This window comes from Salmo trutta, unplaced genomic scaffold, assembly GCF_901001165.1.
Source record: "Salmo trutta unplaced genomic scaffold, fSalTru1.1, whole genome shotgun sequence".
In the NCBI taxonomy this organism is placed as follows: Eukaryota; Metazoa; Chordata; class Actinopteri; order Salmoniformes; family Salmonidae; genus Salmo; species Salmo trutta.
The window spans coordinates 20,071-43,585 of record NW_021823386.1 but is presented as its reverse complement, the minus strand read 5'-3'; the positions used below and the strand labels follow the sequence as shown (position 1 = coordinate 43,585).

At 41.4% G+C, this 23,515-nt stretch overlaps 1 protein-coding gene across 1 annotated transcript in view; it reads right to left on the bottom strand.

The window, feature by feature from the left end:
• Nucleotides 1-1,158: 1,158 nt before the first annotated feature.
• The window catches only part of LOC115190481 (Kv channel-interacting protein 2-like), a gene marked incomplete at its 3' end in the record, with an annotated part of 39,538 nt that continues 17,181 nt past the window's right edge, over nucleotides 1,159-23,515 (bottom strand). The window contains exons 2-5 of the mRNA XM_029748767.1: nucleotides 12,273-12,397; nucleotides 2,289-2,358; nucleotides 1,811-1,881; nucleotides 1,159-1,266 (exon numbers count right to left, since the gene is read on the bottom strand). Coding sequence (XP_029604627.1) covers nucleotides 1,159-1,266; nucleotides 1,811-1,881; nucleotides 2,289-2,358; nucleotides 12,273-12,397 — 374 coding nt within the window. The remainder of the gene's footprint in view (nucleotides 1,267-1,810; nucleotides 1,882-2,288; nucleotides 2,359-12,272; nucleotides 12,398-23,515) is intronic.

The following is a 23,515-nucleotide window of genomic DNA, read 5'->3' as shown; positions in this document are numbered from 1 at the left end:
GTGGAAGCTGGGTAATGTCACAGCACAAGATCAGTCAATCACTCTCCAATCTGAGATTGAGGGTCAACTTGAGAACTGTCAACTTTAGAATAGACTTTAGATTTATAAGATGGATAGACAGCTCAGAACTTAGAAGAGGAGACTCAGATTTCAGAATGGAGAGGTACAGTCTACACACCCTTTGCACAATCTTCACATTTTACTGCCTTAAAATTTCTACGGATCTACACAACATACACAACATTTTTTAAGTAAAAGTTAATTATAGAACATTTATGAAAATAATTAAAAAGAAGAAATGGAAGATGTCTTGACACCCCAGAGTTACTACTTGGTGGAAGCACCATTTGAATAAGATTCTATTAACTTGGTACAACTCTCTTAACATGTAGACATTGTTTTTGTCAAAATAACTTTGGTTGGGAATCATTGATGAACAGCAATATTTAAACGTTGTCTCTGATTTTCATGGATATTTAAGTCTGGGCTGAGACCGGACCACTCAGGAACACTCAGCACCTCTTGGAAAGCTATTCTGGTGTGTCATTTTTGAAACGTTTTTTAATTGTCCTGCTGAAAAATACAATTCTATCCCAGGGTTAAGTTTCCAGAAGAATGAGACGTTTTTTCCTCTAACTTTATAGCTGGGCTTTGCTCCATTCATTTTTTTTATTTCGATCCTGACAAACTCCCCAGTCCCTGCCAGTGACAAGCACACCCATAATATGATGCTGCCACCACAATACTTGAAAATGCCGAGGATTTACCTAAACCATTTATGCCAAAAAGTGTATTTCTTTGCCGTGTTGTCTTGCAGTATTACTTAATGGCCTTGTGGCAAACAGAATGGATGATTTGGAGCAGATTTTTTAAAACATAAGCTTCATTCTTTTCAAGCTGTCATACAGGCCAGTAATGTTGTTGATACTCTGTATTTTCAAGTACATTTTAGTCATTTAGCAGACACTTTTATCCAGAGCAACTTACAGTAGTGAGTGCATACATTTCATAAACATTTTATTCCGTACTGGTCCCCCGTGGGAATCAAACCGACAACCCTGCCGTTGCAAACACCATGCTCTACCAACTGAGCCACAATGGACCATCTATTGTATATGTGTGTGTGCATCTGTGTTTGTGTGCAGCCGTGTGTGTTACCTCTTTGGTGATGCAGCCGTCTTTGTTCAGGTCGTACAGGTTGAAGGCCCAGTTTAGCCGGTCGTTTATCGTTCCTCTCAGAATGATAGACAGACCAAACACAAAGTCCTGAGAAAAAAGAGTGAAAGACAAAGATATTGAGAGGGAGAGAAAGAGAGCGAAAGAGAGATTTAACATTTTTGTAAACATTCTTCACCACCCATCATACTCACCAGCATTCAACACTTACACACCTTTTTATCACCACTACAAGCACATTTGGTTCCTTGGAAGTTGTGGGAACATACGTTTTTGGTTTCACATTGGTTGTGGGAATGAAGCCATACGCTTCCTGACCGATAAAACTGAACATATTTAATCGTTCTGAGAACAGAAGTAAAATGTTTTGCCCATCCCTGGGCTATAGCATCAGCAAAGAAGATGATGATGTAGCTCACTGCAATACACTATTTTCCCCCAGTGTGTCCATCAACAATGTTTCGACCCTTAGGTCGCACGTGTACGTGTATGTGTGTGTATGTGTTGAGAGGAGAAGAAAGGCATTTATTCTATTTGTATACATATTCAGCTGCAGCTGCATATACAGTATACAGACAGAGATAGTTTTTCCTCACTCCCTTAGGAAGTAGACAATAGTAAAAAAGAATCTTACCTCAAAACTAACCGATCCATTCTTGTTAGTGTCAAAGGCCTCAAACAAGAAATGTGCATACGCACCCGAATCTGAACGGACAGAGACGTATAGAATACATAATTGAAATGTGTCTGAGACAACAATACACAAAAAATTCCAAGTGGGTAAATATATTTAGAACACAACCTGATCAAATAAGTTCTTAGTACATAAATGTAATTTCAGACAACACACTTTTATTCTGTAACAAGTAGTTAGATATATCTTCAACCTAAATGTAATTTCAAACATGGCCTTGTACTGTAAGTGCCCTACTGTAAGCAATACAGACATAATGGTAAAATAAAATGGGGCATCACATCAATAGAAATATCACTGGTCTTAAATGTTGTTACTCTTGTTAAATGTTTCAGTTACTTTGGGGAGAAACAGATCTTTAATATACTTGGTTTGGGTTATAGGTCAGGGGTCAAAGGTTTAACGGTCATTGACTCACCTCCCTGGGGGAAGAATGTGGAGTAGATGGTTTTAAAGGTCTCCTCATTCACCACTCCACTCGGACACTCCTGCCAACAACAGCACAGAAAGAACAGGATCAGTCAGAAGGCAAGTCTTCTGCCATCCATATACTTTTACTATTATACGTTCTTGAAAGAGGGAGAAATGTTTGCAGTTTTAAAGCTAATTTCATGTAATTCTACACATTTTGTCATGACTTATGACAGGTTAATATATCTGAGTGAGAGTGACCAACAAAATCAATGGGAGCCCCCTGGAGGTCAAATCAAATCAAATTTTATTGGTCGCATACACATATTTAGCAGATGTTAGTGCGGTTGTAATGAAATGCTTGTGTTCCTAGTTCCAACAGTGCAATAATATCAAACAATACACAACAATACACACAAATCTAAAGGTAAAAGAATGGAATTAAGAAATATAGAAATATTACAACAAGCAATGTAGGAGTCCGGAGTATATATCTGTCTGTATATATATATATATATATTGACTGTGTTGTCCTTGTCACAACTTGGAAGTGTGCTTGGGGTCATTTTTCATTTGGAAGACCCATTTGCGACCAAGCTTTAACTTCCTGACTGATGTCTTGAGATGTTGCTTCAATATATCAACATCATTTTCCTGCCTCATGATGCCATCTATTTTGTGAAGTGCACCAGTCCCTCATGCAGCAAAGCACGCCCACAACATGATGCTGCCACCCCGTGCTTCACGGTTGGGATGGTGTTCTTCGGCTTGCAAGCGTCCCCCTTTTACCTCCAAACACAACGATGGTCATTATGGCCAAACAGTTCTATTTTTGTTTCATTAGACCAGAGGACATTTCTCCAAAAAGTACGATCTTTGTTCCCTTGTGCAGTTGCAAACCGTATTCTGGCTTTTTTATGGCGGTTTTGGAGCAGTGGCTTCTTCCTGGCTGAGCGGCTTTTCAGGTTACGTTGATATAGGACTCGTTTTACTGCGGATATAGATACTTTTGTACCTGTTTCCTCCAGCATCTTCACAAGGTCCTTTGCTGTTGTTCTGGGATTGATTTGCACTTTTCGTACAAAAGTACGTTCATCTCTAGGAGACAGAACGCGTCTCCTTCCTGAGCGGTATGACGGCTGCGTGGTCCCATGGTGTTTATACATGCGTACTATTGTTTTTACAGATACATGTGGTACCTTCAGGCATTTGGAAATTGCTCCCAAGGATGAACCAGACTTGTGGAGGTCTAAAAAAAAAATCTGAGGTCTTGGCTGATTTCTTTTGATTTTCCCATGATGTCAAGCAAAGAGGAACTGAGTTTAAAGGTCGGCCTTGAAATACGTCCACAGGTACACCTCATCAGAAGCTTCTAAAGCCATGACATAATTTTCTGGAATTTTCCAAGCTGTTTAAAGGCACAGTCAACTTGGTGTATGTAAACTTCTGACCCACTGGAATCGTGATACAGTGAATTATAAGTGAAATAATCTGTCTGTATAAACAACTCTTGAAAAAATGACTTGTGTCATGCACAAAGTAGATGTCCTAACCGACTTGCCAAAACTATAGTTTGTTAACAAGAAATTTGTGGCGTGGTTGATTAACAAGAAATTTGTGGAGTGGTTGAAAAACAAGTTTTAATGACTCCAACCTAAGTGTATGTACATTTCCGACTTCAACTGTAGATATACAGTAAAAATCCAAGATGGCGTAGCAGTCAGGCGTCTTTGTCTCCGTTTTGTCGTGTCCCGTGTATATATCTTTTTATATCTTTCTTCTTTGCAAATATTTAAAAAATATTTTTCTTAACCTCAACTTCAACATACTCTCCTGCAACCTGCCTCACCCAATGTGGTATGGATCTGCTATTTTCTTTACTTTAGAACCGGAACCCCCAACAGAAGCTAGCCAGCTAACTAGCTAAATAGCTACTAGCTATTAGTCAGCTAGCCACTGCTAGCGGTCATCAGCTAACCTTTAGCCCGGACAACTCCTGCCAGTCTGCACAGCGTGATTCAACCCAGAGCATATCGGACTTCTTCTTCTCCATATCTCTGGATTCCTACGGCAATCTCTGAACCTTTTCCCTGGATCATCGCAGCTAGCTAGCTGCTATTCGAGTGGCTACTCCTGGCTAACGTCTCTGTCCCGAAGCAAGCACAAATTAGCCTGGAGCTAGCCTATGCTAGGCCCATCTCCCGGCTAGCTGAAGAGGTCCATCAGCCACTCCATGGGCTACAAAATCTATTTTGCCAATTGGCCTGGACCACTTTTACTGCCGATACAGAACCCCGCCGATTCACCACGACTAGACTACCGAAGTAATCCGCCCGAAGGGGTTTTTCAACAGGCTCCTCCGTCACAACGTCCCCTGAATGCCCATCTGCTATTCTGCTAGCCGCGGCCCGCTAGCTGTCTAGAGCATATCAGACTGTTAGCTGAAGAGGTCCATCAGCCAATTTCTTGGGCTCCTATACCTATTTTGCCAATTGGCCTGGACCCTTTTACTACACTGAACCCCGCCTGATCCATCATGACTGGTCTGCCGACATAACCGGACAAGGGGGCTACAACAGAATTCTTCCGTCGCGACGTCCTCTAAAGCCCTTTGCTAGCTTGCTTGCCCGGCCCGCTAGCTGTCTGAATAGCTGGGTCTCCAGCCCGCCTAGCTACTCACTGGACCTCTATGATCACTCGGCTACACATGCCTCTCCCTAATGTCAATATGCCTTGTCCATTGCTGTTTTGGTTAGTGATTATTGTCTTATTTCACTGTAGAGCCTCCAGCCCTGCTCAATATGCCTTAGCTAACCCTTTTGTTCCACCTCCCACACATGAGGTGACCTCACCTGGTTTAAACGGTGTCTCGAGAGACAATAATTCTCTCATCGTCACTCTATGCCTAGGTTGACCTCCACCGTATTCACATCCTACCATACATTGGCTTGTACATTATGTCCAGACCTCTGGCAGTCTCTATGGGGGTGCCACAGGTTTCAATTCTCAGGCGACTCTTTTCTCTGTATACATCAATGATGTCGCTCTTGCTGCTTGTGATTCTCTGATCCACCTCTACACAGACGACATCATTATGTATACTTCTGGCCCTTCTTTGGACATTGTGTTAACAACCCTCCAGACAAGCTCAATGCCATACAACTCTCCTTCCGTGGCTTCCAACTGCTCTTAAATACAAGTAAAACTAAATGCTCTTAAATACAAGTAAAACTAGATCGCTGCCTGCACCTGCCCGCCCGTCCAGCATCACTACTCTGGATGGTTCTGACTTAGAATATGTGGACAACTACAAATAAACTAGGTGTCTGGTTAGACTGTAAACTCTCCTTCCAGACTCACATTAAGCATCTCCAATCCAAAATTACATTTAGAATCGGCTTCCTATTTCACAACAAAGCATCCTTCACTGATGCTGCCAAACATACCCTCGTAAAACTGACTATCCTGCCGATCCTTGACTTCGGTGATGTCATTTACAAAATAGCCTCCAACACTCTACTCAGCAAATTGGATGCAGTCTATCACAGTGCCATCCATTTTGTAACCGAAGCCCCATATACTACCCACCACTGCGACCTGTATGCTCTCATTAGCTGATCCTTGCTTCATATTCGTTGACAAACCCATTGCCTCCAGGCCATCTATAAGTCTTTGCTAGGTAAAGCCCTGCCTTATCTCAGCTCACTGGTCACCATAACAGCACCCACCCGTAGCACACGCTCCAGAAGGTATATTTAATTGCCTTACCTCCCTTATCTTACCTCATTTGCATATTGTGTTATTGACTGTATGTTTGTTTATTCCATGTGAAACTCTGTGTTGTTGTTTGTGTTGCACTGCTTTGCTTTATCTTGACCAGGTTGCAGTTGTAAATGAGAACTTGTTCTCAACTAGCCTACCTGGTTAAATAAAGGTGAAATTGTAATTTTTTTTGAGTCAATTGGAGGTGTACCTACCTTCAAACTCAGTGCCTCTTTGCTTAATATCATGGGGAAAATCAAAAGAAATCAGCCAAGACTTCAGAAAAAAAATTGTAGACCTCTACAAGTCTGGTTCATCATTGGGAGCAATTTTCAAACACCTGAAGGTACCATGTTCATCTTTACAAACATTAGTACGCAAGTATAAACATCATGGGACCACACAGCCATCATATGGCTCAGGAAGGAGACGCGTTCTGTCTCCTAGAGATGAACATACTTTGGTGCAAAAAGTGCAAATCAATCCCAGAACAACAGCAAAGGACCTTGTGAAGATGCTGCAGGAAACAGGTACAAAAGTATCTATATCCACAGTAAAACGAGTCCTATATCAACATGACCTGAAAGGCCGCTCAGCAAGGAAAAAGCCAGTCCCCCGAAACCGGCATGAAAAAGCCTGACTGCGGTTTGCAACTGCACATGGGGACAAAGATCGTACTTTTGAAGAAATGTCCTTGTGTTGGTGATAAAAACCTAAAAGCTAACATTCTATAGACAAGATGTGGTGTGTGTGACTCGAGATAGAGAGAGCCTGGAAGAGTTGAGAACAATGCCTCTTCTTCCTGGCATCTGGGAAACTAAGTAAAATACCACCCTGTGTAGATAACCAAGGTGGCTTATGGGAAGGTTAGAAGTGACGGACTAAGCAATCTTGGTATCAGCTATATAAAAACTGTGCATCGTCTGTAAAGGCTAGACTCCCAGCCTAACGGTCAGTCAAGACTGATGGGCTGATGGTCTCATTATTGATATAATTAATCGATATTAAATAAAGAGGATTGTTTGAAGAAATGACCTAGACAAAGTCTCTCTCAGTACTGAATTTCAATAACACCGCTCAGCAAGGAAGAAGCCACTACTCCAAAACTGCCATAAAAAAGCTTGGCTACAGTGTGCAACTGCCCATGGGGACAAAGATCGTACTTTTTGGAGAAATGTCCTCTGGTCTGATGAAACAAAATAGAACTGTTGGCCATAATGACCATTGTTATGTTCGGATGATAAAGGGGGAGGCTTGCAAGCTGAAGAACACCATCCCAACTGTGAAGCATGGGGGTGGCAGCATCATGTTGTTGGGATGCTTGGGGGACTGGTGCACTTCACAAAATAGATGGCATCATGAGGCTGGAAAATTATGTGGATATATTGAAGCAACATCTCAAGACATCAGTCAGGAAGTTAAAGCTGGTCGCAAATGGGTCTTTCAAATGGACAATGACCCCAAGCACACTTCCAAGTTGTGGCAAAATGGCTTAAGGACAACAAAGTCAAGGTATTGGATTGGCCATCACAAAGCCCTGACCTCAATCCTATAGAACATTTGTGGGCAGAACTGAAAGGCGTGTGGTGAACAAGGAGGCCTACAAACCTGACTCAGTTAGACCAGCTCTGTCAGGAGGAGTGGGCCAAAATTCATCCAACTTATTGTGGGAAGCTTGTGGAAGACTACCCGAAACGTTTAACTCAAGTTAAACAATTTAAAGGCAATGCTACCAAATACTAATTGAGTGTATGTAAACTTCTGACCCACTGGGAATGTGATGAAATAATTAAAAGCTGAAATAAATCACTCTCTCTACTATTATTCTGATATTTCACATTTTTAAAATAAAGTGGGGATCCTAACTGACCTAAGACAGAGCATTTTTAGTAGGATTAAATGTCAGGAATTGTGAAAAACTGAGTTTAAATGTAGTTGGCTAAGGTGTATGTAAACTTCCGACTTCAACTGTATATATATATAAACATACATACATATGTGTGTGATGGGATGTATAGACATTATGAATAGTATGTAGATAGAATATGTAGTATATCTGTAGAATACGTAGGATAGAATAGCAATAGTTGAATAGGCTGGCCTTGACAAGAATACAGTATTTATACATATGAAATAAGTAAAAGAGTATGTAAACATTATTAAAGTGACTGGTGTTCCATTTTTAAAGTGACCAGTGAGTCCATGTCTATGTACATAGGGCAGCAGCCTCCAAGGTACAGGGTTGAGTAACCGAAGGTGATAGCCGGCTAGTGACAGTGACTAAGTTCATGGCAGGGTTCTGGGTGGAGGCTGGCTAGGGATGGCTATTAACAGTATGATGGCCTTGAGATAGAATCTGTTTTTCAGTCTCTCGGTCTCAGCTTTGATGCACCTGTACTGACCTCGCCTTCTGGATGATAGCTGGGTGAACAGGCCATGGCTCAAGTGGCTGAGTTCCTTGATTATGTTTTCGGCCTTCCTGTGAAATCGGGAGCTGTAGATGTCCTGGAGGGCAGGCAGCGTGCCCTCAGTGATGCGTTGGACAGACCGCACCACCCTCTGGAGAGCCCTGCAGTTGCAGACGGTGCTGTTGCCGTACCAGGCGGTGATACAGCCAGACAGGATGCTCTCAATGGTGCATCTGTAAATGTTTGTTAGGGTCTTAGGGGCAAACCAACTTTCTTCAGCCTCCTAAGGTTGAACAAGATGCTGTAGCACCTTCTTCATCACACTGTCTGTGTGGGTGAACCATTCCAGTTTGTCAGTGATGTGTATGCCGAGGAACCTGAAGCTTTACACATTCTCCACTGCGGCCCCGTCAATGTGGATGGGGGCGTGCTTCCTCTTCCTATTTTTTCCTGGCACCACTCTGCCAGGGCCCTCAGCTCCTCCCTGTAGGCTGTCTAGTCATTGTTGGTAATCCGGCCTACCACTGTTGTGTCATCTGTAAACTTGATGATTGAGTTGGAGGAGTGCATGGCCACGCAGTCATAGGTGAACAGGCAGTACAGGAGGGGGCTGAGCACTCACCCTTGTGGGGCCCCTGTGTTTAGGATCAGCCTAGTGGAGGTGTTATTTCCTACCTTCACCACCTGGGGATGGCCCATCAGGAAGTCCAGGACCCAGTTGCACAGGGCTGAGTTCAGACCCAGGGAACCGAGCTCAATGATGAGCCTGGAGGGTACTATGTTGTTGAGGTCTGAGATGTATGAACAGTGTTCTTACGTAGCTATTCCTCTTGTCCAGATGAGATAGTGCAGTGTGCAATGCAATGTCGATTGCATCATCCGTGGATCTATTGGGGCGGTATGCAAATTGCAGTGGGTCTCGGGTGGCCGGGTAAGATGGAGGTAAAATGATCCTTAACTAGTCTCTCAAAGCACTTCATGATGACAGAAGTGAGTAATACAGGGTGATAGTCATTAGTTCAGTTACCTTTGCTTTCTTGGGTACAGGAACAACGGTGTACATCTTGAAGCAAGTGTGGACAGAAGACTGGGATATGGAGAGATTGAATATGCCTGTAAATACTCCAGCCAGCTGGTCTGCACATGCTCTGAGGATGTGGCTAGGGTGCCATCTGGGCTGGCAGCCCTGCAAGGGTTAACACGCTTTAAATTTCTTACTCAAGAGAAGGAGAGCCCACAGGCTCGTGTTGGTGGTGCTGTGTTATCCTCAAAGTTGGCAAGACGTCAGTGTTTGCGATTGTGACTAGTTTTCCCTTTGTAATCCGTGATTGTCTGGAGTCCCTGCCACAAAGGTCCTGCTTGTTAGCCGTTGAATTGCGACTCCACTTTGTCACTGTACTGACATTTTGCCTGTTTGATTGCCTTACGGGGGGCATAATTGTACTGTTTATATTAAACCATATTCCAAGTCACCTTGCCATGGTTAAATGCAATGATTCACGCTTTCAGTTTGGCGCAAATGCTGCCATCTGTCTACGGTTTTTGCTTTGGATAGGTTTTATTCGGCCATGATTACTACAAGTTTACATAGCTGGCTAGACTAATTTACCAATCTAAACCATTTTAATTGACATGGGCTAATTGAGTGACTGTCAGCGAGTGACATATGTGACTCGATTCAGGAAACTAGGCGTATGTCACATGTCACTACTTCACAGGAGAGGCATTTGAACATAGGGATTAATTTTTTTATCAAAATGCATCTTTTGGCAGAAATGCTTTCTAGAACATGTTAACTTTCATGTGCCTTAATAACAAATGTGTATTCCATCTGTAAATACAAATAAAATTGTTAAATTACGAGCCTAGTTGCTTTAGCCATGGAAAAAAGTTAGGAACCTTCCCGCTAGTCATGATTGGCTGAGATAATGGACGGGCTGGACATGCCGAGAGATGAGTTCGGATTGATCTGCCATGTAGCATGCTTCTGTCTATAACATGAGCTGCTCAGTATGTGTAGGTAATCCTTTCTAATGCAGCTTTTTTAAAAGATATCACAAGAAATCAGTGGAATTTCCAGTGGAATTAGAGTATGATAACTAAGGAGATGGAGAAAATTCTGGCGTTTGATTGCAAATATGCAGAGGGAGTATAAAACACCTGCCTCCGGACTACATTTTCAAACTAAGGGAAACCATGGCATCCATGACAGAGAAGGAGAATCATTGTGTGTAAGAGGAGTCTAGCTAGCTACATTTTCAGATATTATACATTCTAATTCAGTCATGAAGTCATTTTCATTGCAAGTTAAAGTGTACCGGTAGCTAGCTAATGTTAGCTAGTTGGCTCACTAGCTAATGTTACATGTATGATCTGTGTAGTAATATTATTTGTATCTCAAAGCCATTTTCAGTGCTAGTTATAGCCTAATGTTAGCTAGCAAGCTAACATTGAACCTAGTTGGTTAGCTACTTACAGATTTATGCAGGGTAGTAATGTTATGAGTTGGGATAATGGTTCATTGTTTAGCTAGGTAGCTAGCTACATGTCTTAACAAAAAACTCTGTTATGCAAGTAACTATTTCACTGCACCGTTTACACCTTCTGTATCCTGTGCATGTGACAAATAAAGATTTGATTTGATATAGTGTGTGTTTACGAGAGACAGTAATGTGAAGAACAGCATAACCTACACCAAAGTCAAATTAGGATATAATGTTAGGCCAACGAGATAATGTCCAAGTTATAAAATTCTCCAGTAGAATGCCCTGCTTTTATTTCATCACACTCACAACTGTAAGCTATTTTCTGTAATTAGTATGCCATTAACTTGTAATTAATTTTCCTTTAATAGCGAATACAAATTGTCTAAAGTTAAGATGTTGTCAGCTATATGATATGGTCATTGAACTGGCTAGCCAGCTAACTTAATGTAGCTAGCTAGCTAACAAGCTAGACATGAACCAAAACATTGTTTAGAAAGTTGCTTTTAGTTGCTGGTTTGCTAGATTGACATGTGCTAATTTCATTTGGGTTAATTGGTGTTAAAATACACCAGTTATGTTATTTTGGACCACCAGTTTGCTGATGTCATGCAACCTGTAGTTTTTGTATTTATACTTTTTCATAATGACAACGAAAAGGTTGATGTGAGACAACAATAGAATGCTCATGATGTCACTGCCACAACTGTCTACAGACATGTCGATAGACGTAGTATAAACCAGCCTTTAGTCTTGAAATCTTTGGTTGTTTAGTACACTACCGTACTCACTCTATTTAGCACATGGTCTCACATGTGAATCCTTAAAGAGATGGGTGGGGCTAAGGCTTAAGAGGGTGTGATCAATGCTGAATGGGTGTAGACAAAAAAGAACAAAACCAGTAGGTGTACCAAAACATTCATTAGGCCATTTTCCTCAAAAGTGTGGTTACAAGTTGATCAACTTTCAAGCAGAATTACTTTCCCATTGTTCCTCGACTGTAGTGTATGATATATAATTTTATATCTCTGAGTTTCTACTTTTATCCAATGTAAAAAACATAATTTCAAATTTTGCTACATAAGACCGAATCAAGCCGGTCAGTCACATATACTGTAACAATAAGATAACTGATATAACCAAGTTCAGAATTGCACCTTCTGTATTCTACTAATCTAAAGCTGAACAGTAAGTTGAGATCCCGACTGAATTAAAAATATATATATTTACAGCGTGACTCGACTGATTGACAGAGGTACAATTTTCCCAACCCTCAGCCCCAGGTCTCTAGCCTTCCCATATCCCCATCCCCTCTCTTCCCCGCATCCCCAAACTCACGTTCTTGAAGCCCCTGTAGAGAACTTGTAGTTCCTTCTTGTTGAACTTGGTCTGCTCCTGTAGTTTGTCCAGCCCCTCTGGTCGATGGCACACAGTGGACAACTCAAAGTCATCCTCTACGCTGTCTGTGGATAGAGAGGACTGTTAGATATACCTATAGGTCAGTGGAGGCTGGTGGGAGGAGCTATAGGAGGACAGGTTCATTGTATTGGCTGGAGTGGAATCAGTGGAACGGAGTCAAATGTGGTTTCCATATGTTTGATGTGTTTCATAACGTTCCATTAATTCCATTCCAGCCATTACAACGAGCCATACACTTATTGCTCCCCCCATCAGCATCCACTGCTATAGGCTACTCCTACAGGTTCCTGGCTGGCACACCTTTTAATTGGTACTAGTAATAATAATGGTAAACACACAGCCAACTAAATAAATGTTAATTATGAACTGTTGAAATATCATTACATTACTGTTAGCAGATATTAGCTTTACTAAAACATACCGTTAGATGAGAAATTGCTACATTTACATTGTATTACAATTCTCCAAAACTGAAGTGCACAAAGAAAGACAGGTAGTCATCAAGTCATCAATAGAAAACAAAAACATATCAACATCACCCCGTGAGATTCATGAATGTCTATGGAGAAGTTCATTTAGTAACCCGATGTGCTCATTGACGATAACTTTCAGTGAAAGTAGTAGTAAACCATCGAAACATCAGTGAAACGACAAAAGTCCTCAGATCTTCAGGCAATATGACACTCCATCCCTCCCTCCCTCCCCATCCGTTTCCCTCTCCACTCATCCCTCTCTTCCTCTATTCCAACCTTATTACACACACAGTCAGCTGAAGACAACCATGCCTCACTCCTCCTCTCCTCTTATCCCAAGATGCAAAGCAGGGCTGACTGTCTGTCCGCATCTCACTTCTCACCTCTACACATACATCAGTCACACACCATACCAGACAAAAATACTGTAAAATACCTCCAGAACACCAGTTCAATAATACTGAGATATATCCAGATATATTGTATATAGTGTGTGTGTGAGAGAGAAAGAGAGAGAGAGCTGAAGGAGGAGAGAGAGAGAAGGTGTGTGTGTATGTGTCTGCGTCTGTGTCTGTGTGTAAGCATGCACATGTGTGTGTGCCGTGAGTGTGTAGATGTGTGTGTGTGTGTGTGTGTGTGTGTGTGTGTGTGTGTGTGTGTGTGTAAGAGTAAGATTGTGTGTGTGTGCATTTGTGGGCCCATGTGTGTGTAGGGAGAGTGAAGACTGAAGAGTCACTTGCATTGACTGACTGATGGCAGCAACGGGAAGGCGTGCAGCAGGGCAGCAGCTTGAGGAATCTCTGCTTTATAGTCTTTTACTTTTGATGGTGGAGTGTTACCTGTAATCACCAACCATAGCAGAGATTAGACATAGAGCACACACAGACACTCAAAGGAAGAGAAAACTCACAGATGCAGGCCTGCATGTGCACACAAACTGACATGCACACCCACCACCATGCACACACACACACACACACAAGCGCACGCACACACAGCATAAGCAACATGCAACTCATTGAAGCATGCAACAGCAGTCTCCCATAGTAAGGGCAACGGTTCGGTTTGCTGACCTGGCTTTTCTAGGACGGGCGTGTGCGTCCATTTCAGCTGATAGCTTACATCACCATACACAGACCTCTACGGGTGAGTCATCGGCAAACACAAAGAAATAATTAATACTCAGTATGAAATCATAATTATCTTCAGTCTGAATGGACTACAGAAAACTGAGGGAAGTCAATGGCAAACAGAGAAAGGCAAAAGGGTTCTTATGAGGTAAGAATCCACATTTATGTAACCTTTTCAAAGATTTCTAGGAATCAATGCAACACAATTTCTAGGCAATTCCTAGACTACCAGTACAATCGTTTTTGATAGCCCTAATGCCTCCTAGAGAAAAGCCATATGGTTAGCCGGTTGAGCTAAAGCCCAACTCTCTACTCCCGGCGTTTTCAAAGTCTGAGACAGTGGGCCTCCTTTCAGGGAACATCAAGACAATAATTTCCATTATATATATATATATATATATATACCTCCAGAACACACAATTACATTTTGTTTTAAATAAATAGCTGCAATGAAACTGTTAGAAAACAACTTTTATTTTATATTTTTGGGACACAACTTAATTAACATGCAACTGACTTTAAATGAATAGAAGTGTTTTCAAATATACAGTTAATTCAGTCGAAAACCTTTTTGTTGTTGTTTATTTTACAAAGTATGTCATTGCCCTTTAAAAACGCTGTTGCCCCTTTAAGACTGCGACAAACTCTGGTTGTATGTATTTTTTTAACGATGCCATGCATGCAATTTTAGGAATTGTGAAATAAATGTGGAAAGCTGGAATACCCCTCTTTTTAAATGTAGCCACCAAACTGCTTTAAAAGGTTGTGTTTTCCACACGATTGTAACTAGAAACAGGTCAAATATTTATTCATTACTGGAGAACCGAATACAGTTATGCTGAATCCCAAACCAGTCCCTTCCCCACGGCCCTACATTTGCACGTTCATGCGTACCCCCGCCATATGTGCTTGTCCCAAAGCTGAGCGAGTAAAGATTATCAAGGGTGTAGGGGCCTAATTAGACCCTCCAATAGCCTATTCGACCAAGCCAGCAAGGCTGCAGGCTCCAGAGCAAAGTGGTATCCCAACATGCACCGCAATATGTTTGGAGGTTGTGCAATTTCATACAGAAGAATGGAAGAGGGAGGCGTTAATTCTATGACGTGTGTTGTTTGTGTCTGATTTCGAGGTTTGACACATAAAAGAAATGAAATAACTCCCCAAATAAATGTTTAACTGTTAATGAGGTTTATATCTTGTATAACGACATGGGGGGGCTGAATTATTTCATGCCAATTGTATTATTTAAATGTGGAACATCAATTACATCATTCACGGGGTTGGGTAGGTTACTTTATAAATGTAATCCATTACAGTCACTAGTAACCTCCTGGTGAGGCGTGCCTCACACTTTGAAAACATCCGTGTTAGATCAACATTCAGCTGGACCTTGATCAAACGACTCAAACCCTACCAGTCCTCACATTCTAACAGATCAGAATTCAAACACTAGAACTCATTAATCAGAACTCATCCACCAGAAATCAGCCCATGTTACTCACTACTCACCCTCAACCACTGACCACACAAACAGTACAAGTACAACCAAGTTGGAACCAAGAATAATCACCGTGCAATTCGAGGACACACTCAGTAAGAATCAGACCTGGTACTGTCAGAGCGAAGTCATACTGTATCCCTGTGTGTCCTAAAGGTTAAGGCAGAGAGAAGAAGAGAGCACCTGCATCTCCGTAGTAACAGCAACTTCACTACTTTTAGTAGAACTCCAGAAGTCTGAGGGATGAAGGCCATGATAAAGACCAGTATTGTATGACACGTAACTATACCAATACATTAACACCCTCCGAATGAACACACGCATGCGCACACACACACAGGTTGACACAATCCCTATTATGTACTAAGGCCAAGCTGTTGATCTGTTGACCGTGTCGCTCCCTTTCTTCCCCATATGCTTTCTGTCCCACCCCCTACAGGTGTGCTGCCAAAATAGGCAGTACGAGGTTAGAAATTAGAGCTATAGGTACTGGAACACACCCACCCACACACAGAGCGTAGCCTTGGGAGACGGGATGGAGTGTGTGTGTTTGATCTGGCCCATGCAGGGACATCAAAGCCATTAGGGCTGAGTCAATCACACACAGCCTCTATCCCTAGCCAAAATGCACGCACTCACTCACACACCACACACACACACAGGAGTTATCTCCCTACATAATATTTTTTTTAATCAAATTTGTTTTGTGGGGAGAGATCAGCTTTAACATGCAGATAGATTGTAGCTTCCATCAACTAATTGTCTGCATCATTTCCAATCCCCCATATATACAAATAATATATATACACTGTACATATACACATACTGTACCAGTCAATGTTTGGATACACCTAATACTCATTCATTGTTTTTTCTTTATTTAAAATGTTTTTTTTTTACATTGAATAATAATAGTAAAGACATCAAAACTATAAGCCCATCGGTGACATTGTTGCCAATGATGACCTGCCTTACAACAGGCCTACAAGCCCTCAGTCCAGCCTCTCTCAGCCTATTGCATATATTCTGAGCACTGTTGGAGGGATTGTGCATTGCTGGTGTAACTCGGGCAGTTGTTGTTGCCATCCTGTACCTGTCCTGCAGGTGTGATATTCGGATGTACCGATCCTGTGCAGGTGTTGTTACACGTGGGCTGCCACTGCGAGTACGATCAGCTGTCCATCTTGTCTCCCTGTAGTGCTGTCTTAGGCGTCTCACAGTACGAACATTGTAATTTATTTCCCTGTCCACATCTGCAGTCCTCATGCCTTCTTGCAGTATGCCTAAGGCACATTCACGCAGGATGAGCAGGGACCCTGGGCATCTTTCTTTTGGTGTTTTTCAGAGTCAGTAGAAAGCCTCTTTAGTGTCCTAAGTTTTCATAACGATGACCTTAATTGCCTACCGTCTGTAAGCTCTTAGTGTCTTAACGGACCGTTCCACAGGTGCATGTTCATTAATGTTTATGGTTCATTGAACAAGCATGGGAAACAGTGTTTAACCATTTACAATGAAGATCTGTGAAGTTATTTGCATTTTATGAATTATCTTTGAAACACAGGGTCCTGAAAAGAGACATTTCTTTTTTTTTGTTGAGTTATATACTGTATAGACACACACCTTTTAAAAATATATTTTCCTTTATTTATGTTCCACTAACCCTACCACCCCTCCCCTACTTGGAGTAAACAATTTAACAACAACACTTAGGCTTCTACTTCCAGCTTATACATAATAATAAATGTTCTGGACACAATCTAATTAACTATGGTTATCTTTGTTTGTTTTTACTCCTATCCTACTCCAATCTATTTCTGAAGACCATCCATTTTGATTTCTATTTGCCATATACTTTTAAGTGTGCTGGGATGGTTGTATCCCCAACATTCTATGGTTGCAATACTTTTGTATACTCCATTTAAATTGAAAAACTCAAAGTTTTGAATCTGGTGTCATTTTGCGTATAAGTTCATAAACCATGTGCCATGGAATAGGTACATTGAAAATCTCTTCCCCAACTATCTTGCAATCTGTATGGCACAAGCGGTCAATTTTGAGTCCTTAAGGATAGGCGTCCCGTCAACGATTGCAGATTTTAGAGAAACAGCAAATGTCGGTACATGTAAGTGTCTTATATCGTCCAAAGCTTAAATTCTTGTTAATATAAGTGCACTGTCAATTTACGGGTAACTATTACTGCGAAATGCCATGCCTATTGTTTGAGGAGAGCTCCTAACAACAAAACTTTTTTTCACCGCGATAGGTTTGATAAATTCACCTCTGAAGGTGAAATGTTGTACTTACATTCTGAAATCTGCTCTGATTTATCATCCCAAAGGGTCCCAGAGATAACATGAAGTGTTGATTTGTAAGATAAAATCCTTTTTTCATATCCTAAAAAGGTCCATATAGCATGCACGATCGATTTTGTATTTCCACTCATTCAATTGTGCAAAGAAAGAAATCTGTTGAAATCTAACCCTAAACGTTGTTTCAACCAGTCAAGTCACGTTCGTGTATTTATTCCTCAGAGATCCTAGACTATAACAAGACTTCACTATATCATAGGGGTGTAGTATTATCCTATAGGACAGCATATTTGGTCAGAGAGCGACGCCTTCATAGCACGCCGATAACAAGGGCGATCTTCACTTGATTGACTCTAACTTTGTCAAATAAGCTCAATTGGGGTCAAACAAAGCTAGCTAGATAGTCCAATGAGCTGGGCTTTACGGGAAACCCTGTATCAGTCATAAATGTTGCTACTAACCTTGTACGACAGCATGCCTTTCCTTTTGGAAAAAAATCTAAGAATATTCAGTTTATGAGGTTATGAAAACTGGTTGTTTGCAAATATTGAACTTATAATATAGCTACTAATACTTGGAAAGCTAAATCAAGTCCAACTATACAGATTTTACGATATTCTTGCAGAAAAATGTAATTTTGCCCAAATGTACCTGGGTGACTTCACACTAAATGTCATGTAGTTCGCTCACAAACAGAGTGATGGCTAGAACTGGGACCTTTCTGTTGCATTTCAAAGATGGTCTATTTTCTTCTACCAGATCTATTGTGTTATATTCTCCTACATTCAATTCCCATTTCAAATGGTACCAATAATATGCATATCCTTGCTCAGGGCCTGAGCTACAGGCAGTTAGATTGTGGGCATGTAATTTAGGCGAAAATTGAAAAAAATGGGGGTTATCCCTAAGAAGTTTTTAAATTAAACTGATATACTTTTTATTTATCACAATTTCTTCAACCAATATTTGTCTTTAATGCAGGGCACAACAGACAAGTTCCTTACCTTTCCCCCTTCCACTTGCCTTCCATTTGGAAGTAATGCTGCAATTAGTTGTTTGTCATTTTTGGTAGAGCAAACATTGCCTTATATTGTTAGCTACATGTGTGGCATAACTCCACCAGTCCTATTTATGATATCATTTACAAAGGACTATAACTTATTTTTATAATGTTCTTTTTTTAATCAATTAGTATATTTGAGTGAACCACATTATTTGTTGTATTATTTTTCTGTCTTTTCTGGTGGATTAAACTAAAATTGCACCCAACTTTCGATGGCTTCTTTTAAAAATAACAATATTTTGGAGATTATTTCATTTTCAAATAACCAAAAGTCAGAAGTTGTAATTTGAATATAAGGAAGATGGCCATTCTTGAACATGGGATGAGACATTCTTATTAATCTGCTAAAGAACCAGTTTAAGTATAACATTTGTATGACTGAGTCCTTAAGTTTTGCCCTACGAATTCATATTCCTTGCATAAATAGGACCATTTAATTTTGTCTGGCTTGCCATTCAAATAAAATTGACTATTTGGGTGATGGTTGCTGATAATGGGCCTCTGTACGCCTATGTAGATATTCCATTAAAAAAAATCAGCCGTTCCAGCTACAATAGTCATTTACAACATGAACAATGTTTTACACTGTATTTCTGATCAATCTGATGTTATTTTACTGGACAGAAAATTTGCTTTTCTTTCAAAAACAAGGACATTTCTAAGTTTATTCCACATTTTTGATCGGTAGTGTACATTCCAATTACAAGGAAAAGCAATTGATGAAATTGACCTTAACATCTCAAATTAACGAATGTCCGGAAAGCAGTTGTTTTGTGGCGTTTCGGCTAGCTCTGCCTTGTGTTCCCTTGAGAGCACCTATACACAAACCATGCTTTGGAAAAACGTGTCTACTATTACCCTCAAACGGCTATCATCCATGGCCAACTAACCATCTAGGAATCTGTCCATTAGTAATATAAACTATAGACAGCCCATTAGGCACAGAGAAGAGTGAGAGAGGAAAAATAGATGTAGACACAAGCTAGGTCACCAATTGGTGACATATTTTCCATGCAAATTTAAAAAAAATCTGCACTAAAAACACATTTTCCCACCAGAGATGTGTTTCTATCAAATTAAACTCGTTGCAGATAAAAGTGCTGTGTGTGATGACATAGTGCACATAAAAATACCTTTTTGCGACTAAATTCCCATGTACCGAATAAACAATACAAGTTAAATTGGGTTTCAACTCTACTGATTGTTTTCCTCATAAAAAATGTGGTTATATAGTGAATGTGCCCACTCTGAGGTTGGCATGTGCGCTCTAGCCAAACAGCGTTATCTGCTCACTGGTAGCTAGAGCACACGTATAGCCTATATATGAAGAGATTTACTGTCTACTTGACAAAAGAGAGCGAAATTATTTTTATTTGTCAAACTTCAGCCATTCATCATGTCACCAGAATAGACCCTCGATAGTTATTGGAAAGGAGGCATCACACACTCATCACCTTGCACTTTCACCACCCTGTGAAGTTCCTCATAATTTATTTAATCTGTAGCCTAATAAACTGGATGCTTTCCTGACGAGTCATAGTGGGAGGACCACACAACATGTTCATCGCGTGACTCGTTTACTTCAATATGATGGTTATTATATCAATATTTGCACATAAAAGCATGTCCATCAATAATTTCTCACATAATTAATTTTACTGAGACAAAAAAAATCCCACCTTGTCTAGCGTATTTTGTTTAGTCGACATTTGGAAAGTGTACCGAAAAATGTACACACGCTTGATTAGACACCCAATGACCTGAATTACAGCCATTAATGTCCACCATTTATCAGACAGATTAAGGATTGGGTCTTCTTGTCGTACATAGACGTTCCCTCTTTAAATAAAAAAAAAAAACATTTCCTTTAATCTATTATTTTTTCTCTTTCCTCTCTTCTGCCCCTACTCTTAGCCCTACCCCAGCCTGAATCACCACCTTCTACACCTACTCCTGCCCAGAACCTGCTACTGCTCATGTCTGCCTCTCCTTTACCTCAACTCTATAGTTACCCCTATCCCAGACTCCAACCCTTCCCTGTCCTTGGACTTGATCCTCAGCCTGATCTCAACCTACCCTAATCCCAGTCCCTACCCCATGTTCCTAACCCCTACCAATACTTCTCTCCCACACCTAACCCTCTCCTAATCTCAAGAGCCCCTCTGTACCCAGCCCATAACCTTGCCTCTTCTCCTACCCCCTAGACCCATACCTGTCCTAACCCCCCACCCTTCCTGTCCTTTAACCTATATCTGTCCCCCTGTCTCATACCCAGCCCTCAGCCCCCTGTATCTTACCTCTGGAGGAGAAATCGCTGAGCCCCAGGAAGTGCATCAGTTTGAGGGAGCTACAGACCACCAGGAGTATCCCCACTGTCTGCAACCCCTCCATCTCCCACACTTCACGGAAAAAACATCAACTGCATCTTGACACACTGTCCCAGAGATGGAGAGATCTCTCCTTTCACTCTCTCCTTCTCTCTGTCTATCCGTGTCAGATCCAAGAGAGCCCCCCTTAGTTCAGAACCCCTCCAGTCCCTCAGTCGGCATTTATATCACTCTGTCCACCTGTTCTCTCTCTCTTGTTCAGTCTCCCACTATCTGCCAGTAAAAAGTCATGGTACGTCCACTAAGGTCAGAAGTGACGACGATGTCGAGACAAAACTCCCTCTATCCCCTCTCTCCTGTCTGTAGTAGGTAGTATTGACAGTATAGAGTTGACTGTCCGTAGTAGCTGCCCTGTCAAGAACAGCTCACAGGTGGTTGTTAGGTCAAAGCCTTGATGCATCAGAAGGCACAGAGAAGGTTCTCTGTAACTCAGCCGCCCTCCGATTTGACCTGTCAGCCAGCCTCGTCAACTATCATCAATTGTCCGTAAGTCCAGATAACAATTGTTAGAAGTAGAAGAACACTCCAACATCATAACAGAGTAGAGAGGTGATTATAGTCCACTTTAGTTCTAGGTATATTTAAGGTTTATTATTTTACTCTCACTCCTATTCAATCTACCGATTCCCTTTTCTTTCTGTCATTCTGTTTTGTTTCCCTTCCCTCCCTCTCTCCATCCCTCTGCTCAGCCCCTCCTAGTGTGTAATTAAGTAGCATGAGTTTGGGATAGAGGTAGAAAGAGCTAGGAGAGAAGGATGAAAGAAGGAGGAGAGCTGGGAGAAGGTGAGAGAGGGAGGACAGAAGAAGGAGGAGAGGGGAAGAGGGAGGAGAGAAGAGACAGGATAGCGGAGAGGAGGGAAGGAAAGCAGAGAGATCACTTCAGAAATGCTTTGAGTCTGGAGGAAAGAGGTGGAATTGGGGGAGTGAGGAGAGAGACCCGACCTGAAGCTGGGACTGACGGTGACGCTGGCAGCAGTGGGCATACTCACGGATGTGGCTCTCTTTCCTATGGGCGCTTCCCTTTCACCTACACAAACACACATACACACTTGCAGGCCTGTGTGTCCCAGTGAGCTGTAGTGTGTGTCATTCAGTGAAATCTGACTCCAGGTGTATCATGTCTTTGTGCCAGTAAGATGCCAGGCCTCAGGTTGTTTAGCTTGGCACCTGATACACAGATGCAGTAAAAACACCACAACACCCTACTAACCAAAAATTGTCACCAAACCAACAGTTAACCAGAATGACAGACCAACCACAGTGTAACTTACCCAGCCAAACTAAGCAGAGACTGACAAACTAACCACAGTTAACTAACAGTTCAAAATACAGTAAGTGACCAAAACTAAACCAAACTAAATCCAACCAACACCAAATGACTCAACTAACCAGGCAATCTATTGCTGTACGCTGAATCCTAAAAAAAAAGGATCTGACTATACAGCAGAAAGAGAAAGACATTACGTCACAACCTTATAGATACACGATATGGGACACTATCAACAAGTGAAATACACTCTCAATGAGAGCGAGGAGCTGGGGGAGGAAGAGTAAAAATGTGTGTGTGCATGGGCGTGTGCATGCTGTGCGCATTTGTGTGCATGTGTGAGTGCATGTGTCAATGCATTTCAATAATATTAAGGGACCAAATAAAAAAGGGGGGAAATAGAGGGGGGAAACAGAGAGTTGAGAAAGGGGGTAGAAGAGTAAGGAGGACTGGTCTGCCAGCTCAGTGATTAATGCTCCACAGGCCGTGTTGGAACTAAGCTCCTCAGCAACAGCACCTAGTGACCATTAAACACTCAGCCACACCAAACGAGCAACTGAGGGCTCCAAGATTCAGTCCTTGCTAAATCAGATAACCTTGGCCAACACACACACCAATATACACACACACACACACACACATTCCTGCCCACTCAACTGCCTTTTTTTTCTTCTTTGCATACCAGTTGAATGAAATGGCACTAATGTGCTGCTGATGCTTACAGTTGTTTGTTTTGTGATGGTTATCATGTCACTGTCAAGCCAAAAGCAATTTTCCTATGTGGACTTTATTGATATCTATTCTCACAGCAAACTGAGCAACCTTTTGAAACTGAATTGTCTTCATACTGCAAACTTCTATGCTCAGACCGATATGTCCGATAATTCAGAGAATGATTTCTATATCTTGATTGTGGCGTGTGTTTATGTGTTTTGCGTGTGGTGTCCTGATATGCTGGTGGAAGGATCTCCTCGATTTCACTGTAATTACAGAATACCTCAAATAAAATTAGCTGGCTGACTGTCAGTTAGTACA